Source organism: Lycorma delicatula, chromosome 1 (genome assembly GCF_047948215.1).
Source record: "Lycorma delicatula isolate Av1 chromosome 1, ASM4794821v1, whole genome shotgun sequence".
In the NCBI taxonomy this organism is placed as follows: Eukaryota; Metazoa; Arthropoda; class Insecta; order Hemiptera; family Fulgoridae; genus Lycorma; species Lycorma delicatula.
In genome coordinates, this window is record NC_134455.1 from 138,479,447 (window position 1) to 138,502,144 (window position 22,698).

At 29.9% G+C, this 22,698-nt stretch overlaps 2 protein-coding genes across 3 annotated transcripts in view; both read right to left on the bottom strand.

The window, feature by feature from the left end:
* Positions 1-6,213, bottom strand: part of LOC142323042 (uncharacterized) — a 28,051-nt gene extending 21,838 nt beyond the window's left edge. For both annotated transcript variants that reach the window (XM_075362139.1, XM_075362149.1), the window contains exon 1: positions 5,444-6,213. In XM_075362139.1, coding sequence (XP_075218254.1) covers positions 5,444-6,067 — 624 coding nt within the window. In that variant the 5' untranslated portion in view covers positions 6,068-6,213. The remainder of the gene's footprint in view (positions 1-5,443) is intronic.
* A 142-nt stretch (positions 6,214-6,355) lies between these two features.
* Positions 6,356-22,347, bottom strand: LOC142323050 (tubulin-specific chaperone A-like). Its single transcript, XM_075362163.1, has 2 exons — positions 22,069-22,347; positions 6,356-6,736 (listed from the first exon to the last, which is right to left on the bottom strand). The coding sequence occupies exons 1-2, from the start codon at positions 22,196-22,198 to the stop codon at positions 6,510-6,512; spliced, it is 357 nt and encodes a 118-aa protein (XP_075218278.1). The 5' UTR covers positions 22,199-22,347; the 3' UTR covers positions 6,356-6,509.
* Between the last annotated feature and the right edge of the window lie 351 nt (positions 22,348-22,698).

Here is a 22,698-nt window from a genome sequence, read left to right on the forward strand (position 1 = left end):
CATTAATAAATATCAAAATTTATAATCAGTAGAATATATAAGGTATATTTTTAATATTTATTATATTAAATAGATAATTTTAAAACTCTATGAGAAAAAAAAGGTGAAACCCGTTAACTTTTCTTGCTTTCGAGACATCTTTCGAAACTGTAAAAATTGTACAAGAAATGAAGCAAGGGAACATATTACAATATTTTTTTCTTAATACTTCACCTACAGATTCTATTCAATTATATATCTGGAAATAACTCAAAACAATAAAATCACTTTTACATAAAGAAAATATTACAATAAAATCTTGTTAAAATTTTTCATCTGATCAACAGTGTCTAAGAAATAAAATTTTCATGTACAATTCTGCCCATTAAAGATGTTACTCTCTACATAATTGTGGCAATATATTTTTTCCTACGAATAAAAACTTAATTTGTAATTATGATAAAAAATCAGGGGTAACCCATCTTTTCCTTATCACTTATGTGTTAACCTACACTCCGTTTACTGAAAATTATAATTTTATTCCAATATTCAAAATGTATAAAAAAAAATTTTCTTCCAAAATTTTATATAAAATTCATGCAGCTCAAGAAAGTCTTGTATTTAATGATGAATTTTCCTTATTTTCACTTAAATTAGGTGCATTTTTCAGTAAAATAATGGGAATTACATATATAGTAACATTATAGTTTTTAGCATCTATCATAGTTTCTCTTTTTAAATTCTGCTTGTGTTGCAACATCAAATTATTACTGTATAATAAACCATACTGTATTACAACAGTGTAATTCTCTTTTATAAATGACTAGCTGGCCCGTCTAGCCAGACCCTGGATCCTCTGGGCCTAGGTTGGCCCAGAAAAAACCCTGGAGCCAACTCAGAGGCTTCTCAGGGCCTCCCGCAGCTACAGGTTCTACCCCAGGGCTGCAGAGCTCACTTCGTTCACCATTCGGTTTTACCAGGGGAACAGGAGGACCAGCGCCCTTGTCACTCTGCAGAGCTCGCTTCGGTCGCTATTCCCATCTACACAGACAGCTCTACCTTCTGGACCTCTTCAGTATTCATTATGCTCATGGTTGTGAAAAAACTGATAAATAACAATTAAAGTATTCAGGCTTAATAAAATATGAAAAAGAAACTAAATTACAAAAGGCAGAATAATATTAGCTAGGGTAACTCAAACACATACACCTTTGATGGTGAAAGATTCATAACTTATTTCATTGCCATGGAGGCAGAAATATAATGAAAGGATTATTCTTTTTTCCCTTAATGAATATTTTTAATATGTTAACCTTAAAGGGAGCTAGGGCCTCCGTCTGTGGCTTAAAATCTTCCATGGTGTAATACAAATGTATCTTGAAAATTTTAAAGCAATCGATCGGCTGGTTCTTGAGATGAAATGTATTTAAAACCTCTTACTCAATTAACCAAGAAAATGGATAAAAATTTGACTGCGATTGATCAAGTAGTTTTTCGTTTATCTCAAACAAACAAAAACCCTCTTCTTTATATAATACTACAGATTTTTTATTTAACATAAATTTAATTCTATTACTTTTTTTTTGTAATACTATTCATTTAATTGATTCAATCATTCAGTTCAAACCCACTCACAAATTGATTTTTGTCACAGTTCACACATCATTAATTCAATTCATTGAAGTTTGTGCTTCAACTGGCAAATCTCCACTGCTAGATATATATTTTTTTTTGAGATGGAATATATCAAAAAACCTTCAAAATTATGCCAAGAAACATGGGTAAAAATTTGGTTGCAACTGATAGATTAGTTTTTTTGTTTATCCCGAACAAACAAAAAACCCTTCATAATTAAATTATAGGACAGACATACATTACACATTTTTATTATCTACATACTGCTTTACTTTCAAGTGCACTTCTCTGTTATCTATTACAGCTCTAATCCTGATTACTAATGAATAGAAATTCTATTCTATTTGAAAAATAAAAATTTAATCATACTACATAATTCTTCAATATAATTTGTCATGTCAATTACTATTCAAAGTTTAATAAAGCAGTGTAAACTACAAGAGTCATCCAAATGTAAACTGGAATTTTGCTGCACAGATTGAGGAAGAGCAGATAGTTAGTTGGATATCGTTGGTGGGAAGCAACCAGAAGGCCACGCCTATAGGTCACATTCCCATCTAAGTCTAAGCAGGAGGTACCATCATCTGTTGCACAAATTATAATCTGACTTCTCAACAAATCGATCAAGTGTTTTTTAGGCCAAAAAATTTTTAAGTGGCAGTGATGCACTGGAGAACGAAAGTCACAAACATCATCCATATCAGCATCAATAATGTCAACATTCAGGTCGTTCATGACCTTGTGGAAAATGACTGCCACATAACCATCACTAAGCTTCATCAGAGGTGGTCATAAGTGTTGGGAGTATACATACAATGTTTTCAGACATTCCTGGATACAGCAAAGTGAGTTCAATCTTCTCACTGAGGCACAGAGAAACATCCAGAAAGATATCTGTCAATAGCTTCTGAATCAAAATGAAGAAGAGGAATTTTTTATCAATAAAATATAGATAAATACTTTATCAAGTATTGTGTGACCTGCAATGAAACAAGGGTCAACCACCACACCCCGCAAAGCGAGAAAACAAGTATGGAGTGGTGGAAAAGTGGTAAGGGAGCACTGATCAAGGCCAAAAAACACTATCAACTGGAAACAATCTGGCAAATATGTTTTGAGTCTCAATGTTGTTGATTAGTTTTCTGAATGAATGAAGATGGTAAATGCAGCCAGTTGTTGTATGATGGCTGGGCTGCTTATTACAACAAATGATGTTAACAGATTTACAATAACCTCCCCTTTACCACAACGCACAGCTGCATACAGCAGCTCAGACTTGCAATAAACTCACTAAAATCACTACGATTTCTAGATCACTGTGTGATTTCTACATGTTTGGCTTGCTGAAAGAAGCTTTAGGAGGGGAAAGAATCAAAGATGATGCCACAGTCAAGCATTATGTGCACAATCGGTTGTTTGGGAAGCCATCTTGTTTTTTTGATGAGGGGATCAGGAAACTACCTTTCCGATGGAGAAAATGTACTTCCGATGAAGGAAACTGTGTAGAAAAATAAGGTAATTTATTTGTAATTTTATCTAATATCAGTAAAGCTATGTAAAGAAATTCTACTTTATATGTGAATGACCCTCGTAAAGTAAAAAAATAAATCATCAAAGTCTAGAAAGTGTAAACAAGTACAGTACTGGGCAATTCCAAAAAGAACTTACAACTTTCAAAGCACATAAAAATTTATTGAGATGACTTACCAATTCGGTCAAGGTAAGTGTTTGATGTGTTTTTCTCATAGAAAACACATCAAAGGTTGTCACCCAACATTCACTTTGGTCTGATATGGCTTTCATTTCTAGTGCGACATACATCCTTCCTGAAATCGATTTCATTCCAGACTGTAGCCAGCAAGTCAGGCGTTCCTTCTGCAGCTTCGGTGTTAATTCAAAGTCTTAGCTCAACAAGATTAGCAGGCAAAGGTGGTAAACCTTTGATAAACCAGATTTTAATGAAACCCCACAAAATAAATCTAGCAGGTCAAACCTGGGGAGTTAAGTGGCCATGCAATTGGACCTTCCTGACCAATCTACCAATCTGGGAGTCAAATATCAAGGAAATCTCAATTTTTAGGAGGTAGTGAGGTTTGCCAACTAAAAATCTATCAGCAGCCTTCCTGCTGATAGTAACTGCATTCATCTTGGTCATCATTGTCTAACTAAGGAATTTGAAAATTTGAAAAGTATGTCCAAATAAACAATACAATTTCAGTTGCCTCCTGGAAGAACAGTCCATAGTCTTTTGTGTTTACATAATACACGCAAAACAGTTGTTTGTGGAATGCCAGTCTCACATGACATACACAGAGTTGATGTCTTCTGATTACATGCAAAGCTTTCTCTGAGTTGCTCAACAGCAGCTTCAGGGATGTGTGGACATCCTGGTGAATTTGTATGTTTAACAGAACAACTTGTCTCAATGAAAGTTTGGTGTCAAGAGTAAATTCCATTCCTACTAGGAAGCTCCCTACTGTACTCTATGAAAATTACATTGAACTGCAGTTGCTGACAGCAAATTGTGAAACCAAAATATACAGCAAGCACTTCCACACCAGTAAATGTATCCATTTTTAACAACACTGATGGCTGAATTCAGTACTAATGAACTAGAGTCAAAACTTGATGTGTTTTGCTATGAAATGAGACCTCAACCAAATTTATAAGTTATCTAAATAAATTGTTATATGCTTTTATAGTTGTGAAGTCCTTTCTGAATCGCCTGGTATTGTAAAAATTAATGTAAACATTACTGTAACAGAAAACTCCAGTTAAGTTAGTCATACTGCTCTTTGCAAGGCCATGTTTTTGGTTATTTTGTAGCAGCTACAGTCTCAGCTATTTGTCTTTTAATCTAGTGTGAAGTTACTTTATCAATGTTTTAAAAAGTTTTTAATTAATTTTTTATTTTTTGCTGCAGTAAGTTTAGTTTTTACCATACATCATGTCATTTTATGTTGTTATCATACAGTTTTAGTGGACCTACAATAGAAAATGAACTCAAAATTTGCTTCAATCTTTAATGTTAACCATTAAATTTGCTGTATAATGTGGAATTAGTTTAAAAGCTGTGAATTTTATTATCCATCTGAAAAAAGAGACATTAAAAAAAGGAATGTGTGGCTAAAAAGAAAAAAATTACTAAAAGAGATGTCTTGCTAACTAGGTTATAGATTTCGACCCTCAAAAAAAAGTGATCTTCGAAGGGAAGAAATTGATGAATTCAGTTTTGAAATTCATTATTCAACACTAATCCAGAAACATCCAGTATATACATATATATATATATATATATATATATAAACAAAGTTCTGCATCTAGCAGAAAGCAAAGATTAATATTTCAGTAAGATCTCACTATCTTCTTCATAATGAAGTAGAAATATACATTTGTTAGGAGGGGATCTCCCTTGATTTCAACACTACTGAGAATTGGTCATATTAAAAAAGAAGAAATGAAGAGACTAGACTGTTAAAAAAAAAATGGCTAGCAGAGCAAGTCACATATGGTTTGAGTATAAAAATTTTAAAAAAAATTAGCTAATCTAATTCAATTTATGTTAAACCGAGAGAAAGAGGCAATAAAATACAAAAGCACACGTAATTCATAATTTTAAAATCATAAATGAGACTAACGAAAATATGATAAAAGAGTTGTATACAATCTCCAACAAAATCATGTTCCACGAAACATTCCAATAATTGAAGAAACACTTTTTCTTTGCATTACCAGAATGTATTTATAAAGTAATTTAAACTATAAAAAATAAATAATATTTTTAAAATGCTGAAGTAAGAAAAAAGAACAAAACTTTTTAAAAAATTACCTTGATTTTTGAAGATGAAGTACTCAATTCATTTTTAATTAACTTTGATGTTGAACTAGATTTTCCAATACGATTTAACCAGTTTTTAATCCAATTTTCATCGATACTATATTCCTCAGAAGCAAATAATAAAGTACCATCTTTTATAATTAAATTTGGATGAATTGCAATTGCATTGGCTTGTTGTTGCGGTAATGTATTCAATGAATGATTATACATCATATAAGATGCTGCTACTGGAGGTCGATTCATCTGGAATTGATGGCACTCCTGCGGATAAGATGATGTACATTGCTGAACATTTACATTTGTTTCAGGATAGCAATAAGTCGAATCAGAAAGAAACATTGTATTGTCTGTCCTTTGTATAGCTGGTGAATGAGGAAATTGTGCACCAGAGAACTGTGGCTTCAGCTGTTGATCATAATTCATATATGCAGGTGGAGGTAACGGTGGAGGAGGAATTGGCGGTAGAGGAGATCTGATAAATCCTTCAGATCGTACAACATTCTGCGAACAGTTCTGTCCATTACTCCAATTTAAAGAAAAATCATTTCCATATCCAATCGTATTATCACAATTCACATGACTTTTATTCATAAATTCACAATTGTATCCTTGCATTTCAAAACTATAATGTTTAGACACAATACTAAATATAAATAAATAAATAAATGTTTCAATAACTAGTAATTAAATTTAAGCAGAAAAACATTAAACTCTGTTAAAGTTTCATTTAAAAATTTATTAATTAAAATGAAAAAGTTATGTATAAACTGAAATTATATATATTAAAAATAAAAATTAAAAATTCATAATACTTAAATTCTACTAAATAATTAAATAATCTGTAAATATTTTTAATAATTCGTCAATCAAAAATAATTCAATTTCATAACCTGATAAAAAAAAGTTAACATACCACACTCTAATTTATGAGCAAATTAAATAAAGCATAAACAATAAATTAATTATTAAGTCTTTTTAAATAATAAAGCAATAGTACAAATTAGTAGTATTAGCTGTATAATTTCATCTAATTTGTTAAATATAGAAATTATTAAATTTAGCAGAAATGTGTCACTTCTACTGGAGACGGTAACTGTGGTTTAGCATCATCTAATACTTTCTGTGCAGCTAAATAATCTTCTTGTTCTTTAAGATCTGATTCAGAAGTAAGAATACTTTGAAGTTCTTCAAACGCTTTAAGGAGTCTTCGTTGACAATCTGGTACCATCATAAGACTTTCTTGAAGCACTTCTTCCTGTTTCCTTATATCATATTCATCTTTTCCTAGAAAAATTACATCATCATCATTATTACATGCAGTTCAGTACAACAAAAGCATATTTTATAACAATTTATAATATATTTTATAGATTTATAATTTTTTTAAATATTTATATTATATATTCTTAATATTTTATTTTACTTATTTAAAAATAAAACTATTTTGAAGATCAGATAGCATCCCAGCTGGATCTCTGGAAGGGAATAACTCAATTGAAGTTCTGAAAATGTAAGAAACATGACGTATTTTTAATGTTAGATGTATAAATTAAAGTGGTAGGCAAATATTTTAAAACAATAAATGGATAGATTACAGGCTAGATGCAGTACGAATTAGCACATGAAATGGAAATTTTCAACAATCTTTCTGATCAGGGAATTAACAGGATAACAAAGAGATTAATTAATGACGTTACTAATGTTTGAATATTCTGATAATCAACTGTTTGAAGATAACATGTTTATCTTTATAAGATATAGTTGAGTTATACTAAATAAATCAAAATTTTGAAAATTTGGTTAATTATACAGTGATCAACTCAAGACCACTGGCATCTCACAAACTATAAGTTTTAGGACAAACTTTAAATGGGGAACCTTCCCTAGATTTTTCCCTACATTAAAAATACATTTTTGAAATCTTTGCCCTTTTCCGATATGGAGGCCAATTTCATTATTTCAAAGGAAACCCTCATGTTATAACATTTTTGGGTAAAAAATAGTACTGAGAGATTTTTATTCCTGGATAGTTTTTTCTAAACACAGCTTTTACAAAGCTACAGGCTAGCAATTGCTAACTTACAAATATAATTTAATGCTAAATATTTATCAGTTGTTGATGACATTTTCAGGAAAGCGACTGACTACATTTCAATTTATGGAGGAGGGCATTTGGAAAAATCTGCTGTAACTGGCACTGCAATTCTGTTGCAATTCTTTATTCCTAATAAATAAAACTTGAACCACACTACTCAAGGTACAAAAAGCCTTTTAATCTTACCTTTACTTTACTTTCTGCTTTACTTAATTTTCAAACTTTAATTATATTATCTGAAAACCAGATACTAATACATTACATTTGCATTTAAAATAATAGTCACCGTATTTGATTTACAAACGTCATACAAACTGACAATGCCTAATAAAAATGCAGGCAGCTGCTCTCCTGAAAACTTCATTAACAGCTTTAATAATGCGTTGTGATGAATGTTGTACAAAATTCTTCAACAAAGAGAAATTGCAGTTTTTCAGCACAGAATAGTTGATAAATATTTAGCATTAAAATTGCATAATTTTTGTTTGTTTACAATTGTCAACCCATAAGTCCATAATGGTGCATTTAGAGTGAAATACAAAAAAATGCAATATAAACATGAAGTTTCCATTTAAAAAAAATGAAGTGGGCCGCCATATTGGAAGAATGGTAATACTGTATTTTTAAAGAAGGGAAAAATCTAGGGAAGGTTCACCATTTTAAGTTTCTCATAAAACCTATAGTTTCTGAGATCTCAACAGTGACCATCTTGAGTCAATCACCCTAGTAAGTAATTCTAGGTTAGCTAGATCAATGAAGGTGAAATTTTGGAAGAAATTAAATATCGAATATTTTGATTTTATGTCATATAATTTTAATTTAAATTTACAGTTTAATTACACATTATATAAAAAAATTAAATAAGACAGTGGGTTATTTTTATAATATCACTATTAATCTTAAACTTAAAATCACATCTATTACAATGTGCCACCTTACTTCAATTACTGCTGCACAACTCCACCCTTTTTTATCAAGTCATAAAAATTAATAAAATTCAGTAATTATTACAAGGTTAATATAAAAGGGAGAGTATTAAATGCACCTTATACAATGATATATTCCCCTCATTTGTCAGTAGATAATAAAAATTTAAAAGACTTCAAATTACACATTAAAAAATATGTCAAGAAATTAAAATGATCGGGTATACAGTATATACGTAGTCAACAATTAAAATAAAAAATTAAACAATCTTAATAATATAAAAAATATTGTTAAATTATTAATCAATCTCTTAAATATGCTTGTGGCTAGCCACTACATAAAGTACTGATTTTGTGATCAGTACTGTATGTGATGGCTAGCCACAAACATATTTAAGAGATAAACAATTTTAAAATATTTTTTTATATTAATTGTTAACTTTATATTTATATTAATTAACTTTAATTTTAATTGTTGACTACATATATTATATACACGATAATTTTAATTTCTTGATGTATTTTTTAATGTGTAATTTGAAGTATTTTAAATTTTATGATCAACTGACTATGAGGGGAACCCTTGAAAGCATTCTTGATAGCTGAATTTTACTTTTATTTCTATTTAAATACATCTATAAATCTATTTATAAAAATATAATTAATATTAAATATTATATATATTTAATTTTATAATACATATATTATAAAATTAAAATATATGTGTATATATATAAATAGCACTTACTTATCTCTTATTTAACAGTTCTTAAATCTACATCTGAAATTTGCAAATATTGATTTTGAATGAAAGTAATTTACAATAGCAATTGAAAAAATTGCATAAATGACAATGGTAACTTAAGTTAACAATGAAAAATATATTTGCAAGTTGATCATATTAAAATAAAAAATAAACAGCATGTGAATAAATAGAAGAAATAATGCATCAATCGATACACAAAATATCAATATACTTAGAATTGAAATTCAAACAGAATTTGAAACAAACCACATTTCTCCAACCATTTAAATTAAAAGGATCAATAAATATATCATTATCATTCACAATATAACAATATCATTTGTTACTCTTAGCTGACACTACATCAAAGCACTGAAATTAATAACTTATCATTATATACAAGGACTAAAATGAATTACACGTTAAATGATACACAATTATCCTACAGTACTGTTCCTATTTCCATAATAGGTATACTGCATACCAGCATTTATCAACCTTTCAGTATTTACGACCCAATTTTCAATCATAATTTTTCATCTACAAACAATAACAATATATTTCGAATACTTTGACGCTAAAGCTACACTACGACCTAATTACAAACCTTACAAATTATCAAGAATAAGTAAATTATTGATATTTAGCAACACCAATCTGCTGCAGTGACAAAACTAGAATCGGTGCCTCTCTATTGCTCTCTGTCTTACATCCACCATATCACACATTCTCATGGCTTGGGGAGAAGTTCCGATTTGTCTCAAATATTCTGGAATGTTTAAGCGACCATCTGTGCAAATGTGTACAATTTCTGCACCTCGTTCAATTCCAGTCAGTCTCAGTCAAGTCGATCTTTCTATCGCTATCAAATTTATGATGAATGTTTATGTTGTAATTTGCAATTCATGGTATTAAATACTCATGGCAGTATATTTATACAGAATCATGGTTAAATTGGCAGAAGCGAGCATTAGAAAATAGTGAAACATCAACAATTGCACAGACAAGCGTGGTTCGAAAATAAAATCAATAAGATATTCTCAAGAATACTTAAATTTTGGGTTTACCAGTAGCAGGATAAATGAAGAAGAAAGGCCCCTATGTGTCATCTGCTCAAAAATGTTGGAAGCAGAAACCTAATAAACATTTTTTTAAAAAACATTTTGAGGGGTGAAACCTAATAAACATTTGGAAGTACTTCATAGTGTGTACATTAACAAACCCCTAGAATTTTTCAAATTAATATCATAAAAGAGCAAATATCATTTTTAAAAAAACCTTTGTGAATGAAAAAGCTCAACTTGACTCTTACAAAGTTTCATATAAAAAAGTAGGATGTAAAAAGCCTCACACCATTGGTGAAGAGCTTATTTTGCCAGATGCAATTGAGATTGTAGAAACTATGTTTAGAGATAACTTTTCCAAACAATTGCACTCCATACCTCTAACAAATATTACTGTTACTCATCAAATCGGTGATATAGCTGAAGACATACAGCATCAGCTTTTCAGGAAGTTGCGTGACAAATTGTTTTCAATTCAGCTTGATGAGGCAACAGATAGCAATACAGATGCTCATTTCATTGCCTATGTTAATTTCGTGATGGTATGTTAGCAGTAGAAGAACTACTTTTCCACAAACCAATAGAACTCAAAGCAACAGCACTCTATTATTTGCTATCTTAAATGATTTTATGAGCGAGGCAAACAAAGAGTGCAAAGAATTTTAAAAAGTATTTTCTTGCTGACAACAACTTGGTAGCAAGTTACGAATGGGTTAGATCGATTTCAAAATACTCCTCAAGGGCTCTCAACTGCCGTAAAAGAAATCTTCATAGACACAGCAAGTGGTGAAATCAAAAGATAACTTAGTAATAAATCACACATTGAATTTTGGGCAAGGGTGGATGAGTTTTCTGAAAAAAAGAACATTTTGTATACTACTCCAGTTTTCAACATCTACCTTTGCAAAAGTGGATTTTCTGCAGTGACTGCTTTGAAGAAAAAATACAGATCTCAGCTAAATATTGAAAAAGAACTCAGAATGTCTTCTTCTAATATTAAACCTTCCTTTGAAAAACTTTGCTCTGCAAGACAGACCCAAGGGAGTCACTAATAATTATTAAACTTGTTTTTAATTTAGTATTGATACGTTAATTAATTTTTAAATATATTGTGCAGTACTGATACAATCCTATTTATAAGTGAATTATAACAGTATAAATGTATATTTTATTATTTATTATTAGAGACCAGACTTTATGCATTAGCATATTAAGCCCATTCTCACCAGTTACTGCATATTTTCCTTAAAATCTGGTGATGATGCATATTTTCGCTATATTTACAATATTTTTCGGTAGGGTACCTAGTTAATAAATGAAATCTTACGTTGTAGCCAGCCAAACCTATTAGTTGCACGGCTCTTAGAGCGCACTTAGCAGCCACGCGTCTATGGTTTTGGTAGGATAATTATTATGAGGCCAAATAAAACACAGACTCACGCAAGACAATCATGGACAATACCGTTGTGTCGTGCACCCCTACTGCAGCACTCCTCTCACTAAACAATTAAATTACACAAGTTATTGTTTACGCGCTTATTGCATTAATTTAGTTTTTTATTTATTTAAACAAAGTTTAATGTGTACCATACCAACCAAAAAAAAAGCCTCTTCATAGACAGCTCAATTTTATATTGATAATATTTTATACCTTCAAGTTTGCGAGAAAAATATTTCGTACACAAAAAAGTTTCAAATAAACCAGCATGTCAAGACAAGTCTTCATTTCACAGGACTGCAAAAGAAAAGCCCACAAGACTTATAACAGCGGCAAGTAGCAATGATTTCACTTCCAAAGGTAAACAAAAAACCATTTTAGTATGGATTTATGTGAAGCATTGCTTACAAGTAATATTCCTCTTCAAAAACTTACAAATCCTACCTTCAAAGATTTTCTGCGAAAATATTGCTTGAATCAAAATAAAAAATGAATCAACATTGCGTAAAAATTACATACCAACAATTTACCTACACGTTCTGGAAGAAATACGCAATGAACGCAAGGATAACAATATTTGGATTTCAGCTGACGAAAATACTGACAGTTGTGGCCATTACACTGCAAATTTAATTGTTGGTACATTATAACTAGAGCCTTCTTCTTCATATCTGGTGGCCTGCAAAGGCCTTCAACAGACAAACCATTCTACGATCGCCAGATTTGTGAATGAGGGTATTAAAAAAATATTTCCTGAATCTTCTGCAGATGAAAGAGTGTTTAATGTTTATATTCCTCTCAGGTGCTGCTCCCTTTATGATCAAGGCAGCCAAAGCCCTCCAAGTATTTTATCCGGATTAATGTGACATGCTTTGCTCACAGAGGACATCGACTCACTGAAGAAGTATGATCCACGTTTGGGAATGTAAATTAAACTGATTTCATAAGGCACCTGCTCGCAATAAGATCTATAAAGAAAAACTGCCAAATGTGCCTTTACCTCCCAACCCAGTGGCAACTCAAAGGTGAATGTGGATTGAAGCTGTACTGCTTTACAATGAGCATTCTGAGGCCATCAAAGGTGTAGTAAATGGCTTTGACAGTGCAGAGGCTATGGCAGTCTGTCAGTCCAAGCATTTAACGATTCTAGTATTAAAAAAAACATAGCTGTGATTAGCACTCATTTTTCCCCACATACCTGTGAGTATTAAAAAACTTGAAACTCAAGGTTTGGCATTGACTGAATTTATTCAGTTAATGAGTAGTAAAATCCGCCAAATGAACTCTGGATTGTCAGAGGTATAACTGTGTAAACTTAAAGAAAAATTAGAAATCATTTTGAACAATAATCCAGGGTTTGAACATTTGTGTCAAATTGATAGTTTTATTAATGGACAGGTGAACTTTTGCCAGAAACAATAAGTGCTAACATAGCACCCAAATTCAAATACTGCTCAGTTACTTCAGTGGATGTGGAACGATCCTTTTCCACTTATAAAAATATTTTGAATGATCGAAGACACAATCTTACTACCGAACATTTTGAACAGTACCAGATTGTTTACGTTTACAAAAGTAAGAAAATATTAAATTGTTAATTATAGAATTTATCGATATGTTATTCAACTATTTACTAATTGTATGCTAATTTTGAAACAAAAAACCAAGCATTACTATTTTTTAATTATTTTAAGTTGTTTAATTATTTTTAAGTAATTAATTTGCATATTTTAAGCATTCTTCATGCATATCTGCACGCATATTTCAAGTATTTTATGTTGCATATAATTCAGTCTCTATTTATTACGTCAGAATGTATTTTGTTTTGCTTTCCTTTCAGTAAATTAATAAATTTTTTTAATATTTTCTTTTGATATGGTCATGCCCCCACTTTGCGTTATCATGCTCCCTTGGTTTTAATTTAAATACCCAAAGGGGGATTAAATTTGAATACCATTAAATACATTAAACAAAATTAATCGTTTAATCATACCATTAAATACAGTTTTTATCACATATCTGTTTTAGTTACTCATATGAGGCAAATAACTATTGACATCTCCAAGAAAACATAATTTTTAATCAAAATTTACACACAGTTCTACTGATACTCAATCAATAAAACAAAAAGAAGATAATCTGATTAAAATAAAAAAACTAAGTTTTTTTTAAATTTAAACATTTATACAAACATATACATCATAATTATCTTACAATTTAAAATTTTCCGTCTTAATTTTCTTCAGAACTTAGAAATAAACAGAAAAGCTACAAAAATAAATTGTAAATGAATAACATACATACAAAGCACATAAATAAACAGAAATGTTAACACACCATTTCACCTTAAGTACAATAAAAAATGTAAAGGCGATAAAAATTTAGGGTAACATGTTAACATCAAATTTTGTATGAAAATCTGAAAAATAAATGACTATTTAAACATTTGTGCTGTTGAAACTTAGACAAATGGATGCTCTGAAAAAGCCCAGTATGCTTGGGCCTCAAATACTTTATAACAACAAAAAATAGAAGAAATAATGCATTTCTTCATACACAAAATATAAATATAAACCAATGCCCCACAGGCAGGCAGAAAAAAAAGGATGCAAATGTGAACAGAATAGAATTTTTCTGCTACATTTCAGTCTGTTTCTTTTTTAATACAAGTCAAACATCTTAAACTCTTCATGTTCAGCTGACGTTACTTAATAGATTTTCTCAGAATTAGATTATCTAACAATTTTGTTAATTTACTGACAATTTAACAAAGTTATTGTACATCAAACCTAAAAAATTGTATTTTTTGACAAAATTGCTGGAGATACAATTCTTGGATTTGTTTATTCAATTTCTCAGATCAAATACTATTGGCCAATTTGACAAAACTGAGGTTTAAGTTGCTATTGCATCTGCCCACATTAACCAGATTCAGCTTCCTATCTACTCCTTAATATAAGAAAATGGTTCAGAAGACAAATCTGTATAAAGGTACACATAATGCAACATAATAGAGAATAGAAAAGAAATGGATATTAAATCATTTACATTTTTATATCAACTATTTCCTATTTTCTTATTTTTTATCCACACATTTTCAGGAAATTAATTGTCTTCCTCAGAGGTTTTCAGTATATTTTAATTAAAATAATATAAATATATTATAACTGCAAGATATAGTCAGCATTATGTTATAAACATATCAATAACTTCAATACAATGGTCAGCAGTCTTAAATAAATTATAATCTTCAAATTTTACTTGTTCATTTAATAAATTTCTCTAATACATTTATATATACATCAGGTAAAATTAATTAAATTTCAAAGTATAGACCTATTTTTATATTAAATTCAGTAGCTAAACTTTTTGAATAAATTATTTAATAAGGTTAAGAGTCATATTTCAGCAAGACAACATGGATTTACACCCAAAAAAATCTACAGTAACTAATCTGATGACTTTTACCCAAATGTTTCTCAACAACTAAAAAGAAATTTGCATATGAATGCTATTTACCTGGATTTAAAAAAAATTTCAGTTACGGCAAATAATAACTTCTATAATGTAAAAATAGAATTCCATTTCACTAATGAACTTCTAGCCTTTTTTGAGTCCTAATTAAATCAATTTTTGTCATTTTTAAAAATATTCAATCTACAAAGTTCTTTAATGTTTGAGGTGTCTCACAAGAAAACAATCTCTACCCTTTATTATTTCTGTCACTTAATGATTTGCCATTGCATCTACAACATTCAACTTGTTTTATCTATACTGTTGATATCAAATTGTACAGGCCACTAACTGGTAAAAATGAATTTTATTTCACCAAAAAAATTTAAATAAAATGTTGGTATTGAACGTTAAAAAGCATATAATCATGATTTTTACTAGACAGATGTCCTATATTATGTCTATTGTGGTATACTATTACATAACACTATGGTATACAGGTAATACATAACACAAGACTGTGGTGGTTGTGTTGTTTTAGTTTCTGATAATTAATTCTTATGTATTTTTTAGCACTGAATCTGAAAATAACCTTCATTTTTTCCCATCACAACAGGATTATTCACAAATCGCAATTCCAAAATTTGTAAAAGTTGAAAAATTGCAATAATGTGATACAATAAAATAGCTTATTTTGTGAAAATTGTCACAAAGTAAGCCTAATTTCTATTTACAGTGCACTTTTAAATTAATTTATTTTTATTTAATTATTTTTTGTGAGGTACGTCATGCATTTGGAAATCACTCCCCCCCCCCCCTCTTTATCCACCCTTAATGATGAAGTATGTAAAATACTTACAATTTTATTCCATGCACTTAAGTTTCTTTGGACAGCTTGTACTCTGCTTCACGCTTTTTCCTTTAATGTTCTCTATAGGGTTCATCTCGGAGTTACATCCAGCAACAGTCTACCATCATCGTAGTAGTCAGTCCATTTTCCTTGATATCTTCTTTCCATTTCTTTCATGTCCTGATGAAATCTCTCACCCTTCACTAACAGCACCCAGAATTTCAGAAAAATAGTCCACGTGTGAATTTAGGAAGTGAACCTTGAAGGTTCACTTCCTCCATGAACTTGAAGCTCATGGAACAGCCTAAATTTTTGTACTTTTGCAGCATGTTTTCAACAATTTATTTGAAGTTGGGATCCTTCTTATTGCCCAGAAACTTGGTTACTATGTCTTTAACAGCTCCCCAGGCTTCTTTTATTGCAACTTCCATTCATTTTTCAAAACTACCATCTTTGAGAAGTTTTCTAATGTCAGGACCAGTAAAGACACCCTCTATTAATTTGGTTTTTGATAAGACTGTAAACTTGACACAGATGTATTTAAAACATTTACCTTCTTTTGGTAGGGCTTTGACAAATTGCTTCATCAAGCCTAACCTAATATGCAGAGGTGGAAGGAGAACTTTATTCAGATCTATAGGAGATTTTCGAAGCACAATTTGGTTCCAGGTTCTAATGAAGCTCTTTTCGCCCAATCTTTCCTTATCCAATGATTTTCTCTGTCTCTGCTATCCCATTCACACAAAAAGAAGGAAGCTTTGTGTATCCTCCTGTCTTGGAGCATAAATATTTTGAGATCACCACACATAATCCACTTTTGACTGTCCTATTTAATTTTATCAGGAACAAATTCCAAATTATTGTAACCTTATTTTAAATGGAAAGAATATCCGACGGGTATTGACGGATACATATTCCCATTATGACGGACAATTTTGTGAGGCTTCTTTTGGACAAATCTATCAACAGTCTCCAATCAATACTTACGAATGGTATATAGAGTCAAAAACCCACATACATCAGTGCAAAAGACTAATTCTTCCCTCTTTCCAAAAAATGTGGAAGAAAGTAGTAGTTGCATGATGCATTAGTGGTGCAGACAGCTGCCAATAAATATGTTACATCTCATTATGTTTTGTCACAACCTGTCGGCCAAGCTCTCCCACCATCATGTCATCTTCAATCCAAATACATACTTCAACTGACCATCGACCACTCAACTGTTTAGCTATAAAAATGCATAGTATAAGCCAAAAAACTGTATAAACTATAATTTATTAAAAAAAAGCCATTTTATGTCTCTTTTATATTATCACATTTTTTGCAGTTTTTCAACTTTTTACAAATTTTGAAATTTGCAATTTGTGACAACTCCTCACATGGCAGAAAAAAAAAATCAGGTTTACTTTCGGATTCAGCACTAAAAATACATAGGAATCAATTATCAAAAGTTAAAAAAGCATTCCACAATCCAAATTTTGCAGGCTTGTGTAATTTTGAACTAGTCGGTCGATTCATTGTGTCTAATTGATTCTGGTGCGACAAATCATGTTAATAAGATTTTAAACGAAGCAAACAAACGTTTTGTTTAACAATATGACACTTTCACAATTGAAATATCATAATCAGGTTATTTAATACTTTGATCTAATTAAACTTGAACATGTCACACTCATTTGGAGTTCTTACCATTACAAATATATTCTTCATATTGAATCTACACCAGAAATAAATGTTTGTGATATAAATGAATTTTATGAAATAAATTTATTTATTTTTGTCCTGTTTATCAATCAATGAAAAAAGGTATTTACAAGTTAGGCATGACATAAATTTTCTGTTTATTTATAACATCTTCAATAATATTGTTCATTTTTCAGCAGTTATGGTTTATATAAATTTTAATATGCTGCAATTAAGAAGAAGAAATAATACTTTGTTACCCTACCAAGAACTGGAATGGTTCACCAGAAGAAATCTTTCTGATTGCTGCATCTTTATAATTATCTGCACTTTGAAGTGGATATTTTGGTAACAGTTTTAGCACATTTCAAGCTCTTTGTTAGAAACTGCTAAATGAATAGTACATCCATATACTTATATTGGCTGTTTTAGATTTATATAACTTTATTCTCTTTCTACTCCTTACTAACTGGGGATAGTTTGTTTCAGCGCCTCACTGCTTTTCTTCATTTCTTTCACAGCTTTTTCTTCACTTCTTCCTGCTTTCATCAGTTACTCGAGGCTAGTGTGAAAATTTTCAGAGTTACGTATTTTTCAGTGTATTGTCATAACTGTAAAATTCTATAATTTATACAGTATCTGATAATTTATTATTAAATGAATAATTGTAGAGTTAATGTGGGTATTGTACATTTTGTAATTAAACAATCTATGTACAATACCAACGTAACAAAGGGTTCACTTCCCAAAATTTTCAAATATAACATTTTTTCTTTCATATTATCGGTATAATTTGAGTTAAGTAACAAGTTGGGAAAACAAAATGTTTCCTCGTATTTTAGTACAAAACTTTCCTTCATATTTTAAATGACTTTTATTAAACCAAATATGTAACATTTTGATCAACCACATACTGCCATTAATGAAGCAAAACCATAATCCCATCACTGTAGAACTTCTGGATTTTTTCAGACCTCTTTTGAAGCCAATTTTATACCGTTAAGAAAGTTCTGTAAAAACTAAAACAAGTGGTAGTCTGACAGTGTAAGGTCAGGACTACATGGTGGATACATCAAAACTTCCCAGTCAAGCTTTAAAATTTTTGGAAATTTAGTATCTTGGTATTGCAAAAATCAGCATTGTGTTTAATTGTGAAGTACTGAAGCCAAATGTGTGGCGGTAAATACAGCAACCAAAAAAGCTTGTTTGTTAAAAATTATTTTTTTATTGTTTTAAGATACATGAAAAACCTGTCTTGATTTATGAGGATAATCAATCTGGGATTAAAGTTGCGTACAATCCCGAAAATCAAACATGAACAAAACACATAGGTATGTAATTCACCAGAGAAAAGATTGCTCACTGTACCAAAGTATATTAAAACAAATGACCAAATTGAAAATTTATTTATTATGAAATAGGCAAAGAAATTTTGTAAAATTTAGAGATGTTTTAATGTTTTTATAATATATCATTCAATTGATCAGTTTACAAATACAGTTTTGAATAATTTCATTGAGTGAGGTATGTTGAAAGTTAGCTATAAAATTATGAACCCACCGGGTTGGTCTAGTGGTGAACGCGTCTTCCCAAATCAGCTGATTTGGAAGTCTAGAGAGTTCCAGCGTTCAAGTCCTAGTAAAGCCAGCTATTTTTACACGGATTTGAATACTAGATCGTGGATACCGGTGTTCTTTGATGGTTGGGTTTCAATTAACCACACATCTCAGGAATGGTCAAACTGAGAATGCACAAGAAGACTACACTTCATATACACTTATACATATCATCCTCATTCATCCTCTGAAGTATTATCTAAACATAGTTACCAGAGGCTAAACAGGAAAAAGAAGAAGAGTTATAAAATTATGATATATGTATACAGAATGTTAAGGATGGCAACGATGTACATTGTGTATGAGTTGCTTGCATACAGTCAATGGCCAAAAAATTGTTTACACCACTAAATTCTCTCACAAGATTAATTAAATGTTCCTACCACATTAAATATAAAGGTATGTTTTTCATTTCACTTTCAATCAATTCTTTTACATTTGCCAATTTATTAAAAATTACAATCGAAGAAAAATACATCTACTTCTCATGAGCTAAGTACTGTGTTGAGTTACAAGAAATCAATTCTGTTGTCGAGTTTGGTAGTAGTGGAGATTATTCTTTTAAAAAAAAAAATGCATAATCATAAATATAAACGCATACACAAGTTAATATGTTTAATTTTTAGATATCATAATTCATGCTTATGGATGCCAAACGATGATCTAACAGTCCACTTTTATAGTTACTCAATCTGACTTTTAGAGGAAGCCCCAAGAGATAATATACCTCAGATGGAAATATACATAACCATCACAGATATTTAATAATGATGAAAAGCTTGGCATTTAATTAAGGCACTTCAAATAAAAATCATAGTTTAATTTAATAAACTAAATCAATTCCCATGAGTTCATCCAACAAAAGGCCCAGAAATACTAATTCTATTATTAATAGAAATTCTATCCATGCAATTAGCAATGTTACACCTTCCTGAAAAGTACAATGTAACACATTAATCCACATATAATGTTAGAAGGTTACAATCCAGCCAGTGAATAATTTTTTGAACTAAAATAAACTTATAGTCATTTTTTAAAAATTATTTTTATTTCTTTATTTGAAGAAACACTTATATCTAAGAATACAGTGTCATGCCTAACAAAAACTTAAGGTTTTAGTGAAGTGGATTTACTGCCTACAGCCCAATTAAGCAATGCAGTTCTTTTTTCATTGCATTAAAATCACAATTTGGAGAAATTAACTTGACAATCCTGTTTTCCTGACATTTCCTCTCGGAGCTTCTTTCTTTAACATTACTTAAAGGTCAGTGTACAAACAAATTAAACTATTAAATCATAAATGATTTTAAACTATTAATAAAGCAAGAAACTGAAAACATCTCATAGGATTTTGTGCAGTGTGTAATGTAGTTTTGAAAATAAACACAGCATGCAAAAAGTAATGAAGAATAAATGGAAGAAGTAATTTTCAAGAAATAATAATATTTAAACAATTTTTTTAAAATTTAATGTACAGTAATAGTTTCATAAATTGAAAACAATATAAATTTATTTTAAACAGATCAGGTGTCTTTTTTAATCATGTATTATCTACATTTCTTTTAATAAAAAGTTACACATACTTCATTGTAAAAATGATGGAATATTTTGTGTAAAAGTGCTACATTTTAATATTATAGCAAAGATTTTAATTTCTTATAAGATTTTATTTCATAAATTCACAAACACAAATTTACTGCAGGTTGATATACAAGTTTAAACTATGTTGTCAGCTATCAATCTTCAATAATAGTTACAAGAAATTTCATTTGTTGGAAGTTTGGCAATTTGAAAAGGTCTTCGTCCATATTAATCAGTTTAATGGTTCTAATTTAGAGTACCAATTGCACGATTAAGTTTAAAATTGAAATCCAACCATAAATATAGTTTTGGGAAAATTTCTGTATGTTGGAAGATGTAGAAAATATTACAATTGCCAACTGACAAAAGTTATGAGTAATTAAATTATTACCTACTTAGAATGTGATACTTTGTTGGAACACACTGCTGATTTGCTCATTTAAATTAATCATTTAGGCAAAATATACTATTTAGGGTATTACACTATTAAAATGAAAACAGGTTAATTATGGGGGAAAAGATTAACACATTATGGGGAAAAATATATTTAAAATGACTTATGACTAGTGAAACAGAAATGTGGCTGGTGTATACTAGGCATTGTGGAAAATTGCCTGTGGTAAAAAAAAATGCATTAACTTAACTACCATATCATGAAACTTTTATTTACTTAAACGCAATTTCTGGTAATTAAACACCTAAACAAGTCAAATGAAATTGAATAATTTCAATATAATTCACAATCACCTCACATTTTTAACGTCAATACAAACGTATTTTAAATATTGGTAATAAAATATCACTTCAATAACAAACAAGTACCTTTTCAGAAATTATAAACTCTTGCGAAGTAAGTTTGTAACAAATTTTTAATATATATATATATATATATAATTTAAATTTGGTCTACCAGTCTTGCTAACATACGAAGTTTATTTTTACGAAGCAATGGTTTTACAATTTTTCTTATGAAACAGAACACTTAAATATGCAATTCAGCAACATAGGCGGTATTTTCTGTATGAGTAAAATAATACAAGATGAATATTCGTAGGAGTATACTAAAAACAGCAATCCGAACAGATTTATTTACAATATCAAAGAACTACTACATTTAAATGAAATGGTATGATGCCTTTTAAATCTATAAAAAGTCATAACTTACCTTCATTTTTCAACTTTTCAATACGATTTTTCTGGTTGTCAGCCTCTTTTTCATACATAACCTTTTCCTTAGCGAGTCGTTTAACTATTCCTGTTTTAATTTTAAGAGTTTTTAATCTAGGATCTGCCATAATCAACAATACAATTAACTAAATAAAAAAAAAATTATAGAATACTAATAAAAAGGAACATAATAACTACTAACAGCAATAAGAAACCAACAATATAGGACAAGCAAACACATGGAACACGAAATTAGACTGCCAAAATTAGGAGTGGGATGGAGTTTATACAGCGGAAATGAAACTTACTGCTAAGATTGATTATCAATTACCAGCGCTTCCTATTGGGAGGGTGAACATTTATTTACGTTCGACAGCTATAAATCCATTTTTATCTTTTTAATAGTTATTTATTTTAACACAATTTTCTTAATTCATGAAGTGCCTAGCCACTATCTTTTTCACTAATGTGCATGATTAAAACTTTGTTTTTTCTATTTAAATTGTAAATCTTTAGGATTATATGGTATATATTTTTATTTATGAAAACTAGTTTGTAGAATAATGTACAGTAATTGTACATGTGAATTTTAGTAAAAATAAAGTATTTGGAATTAAACAATTTTTAA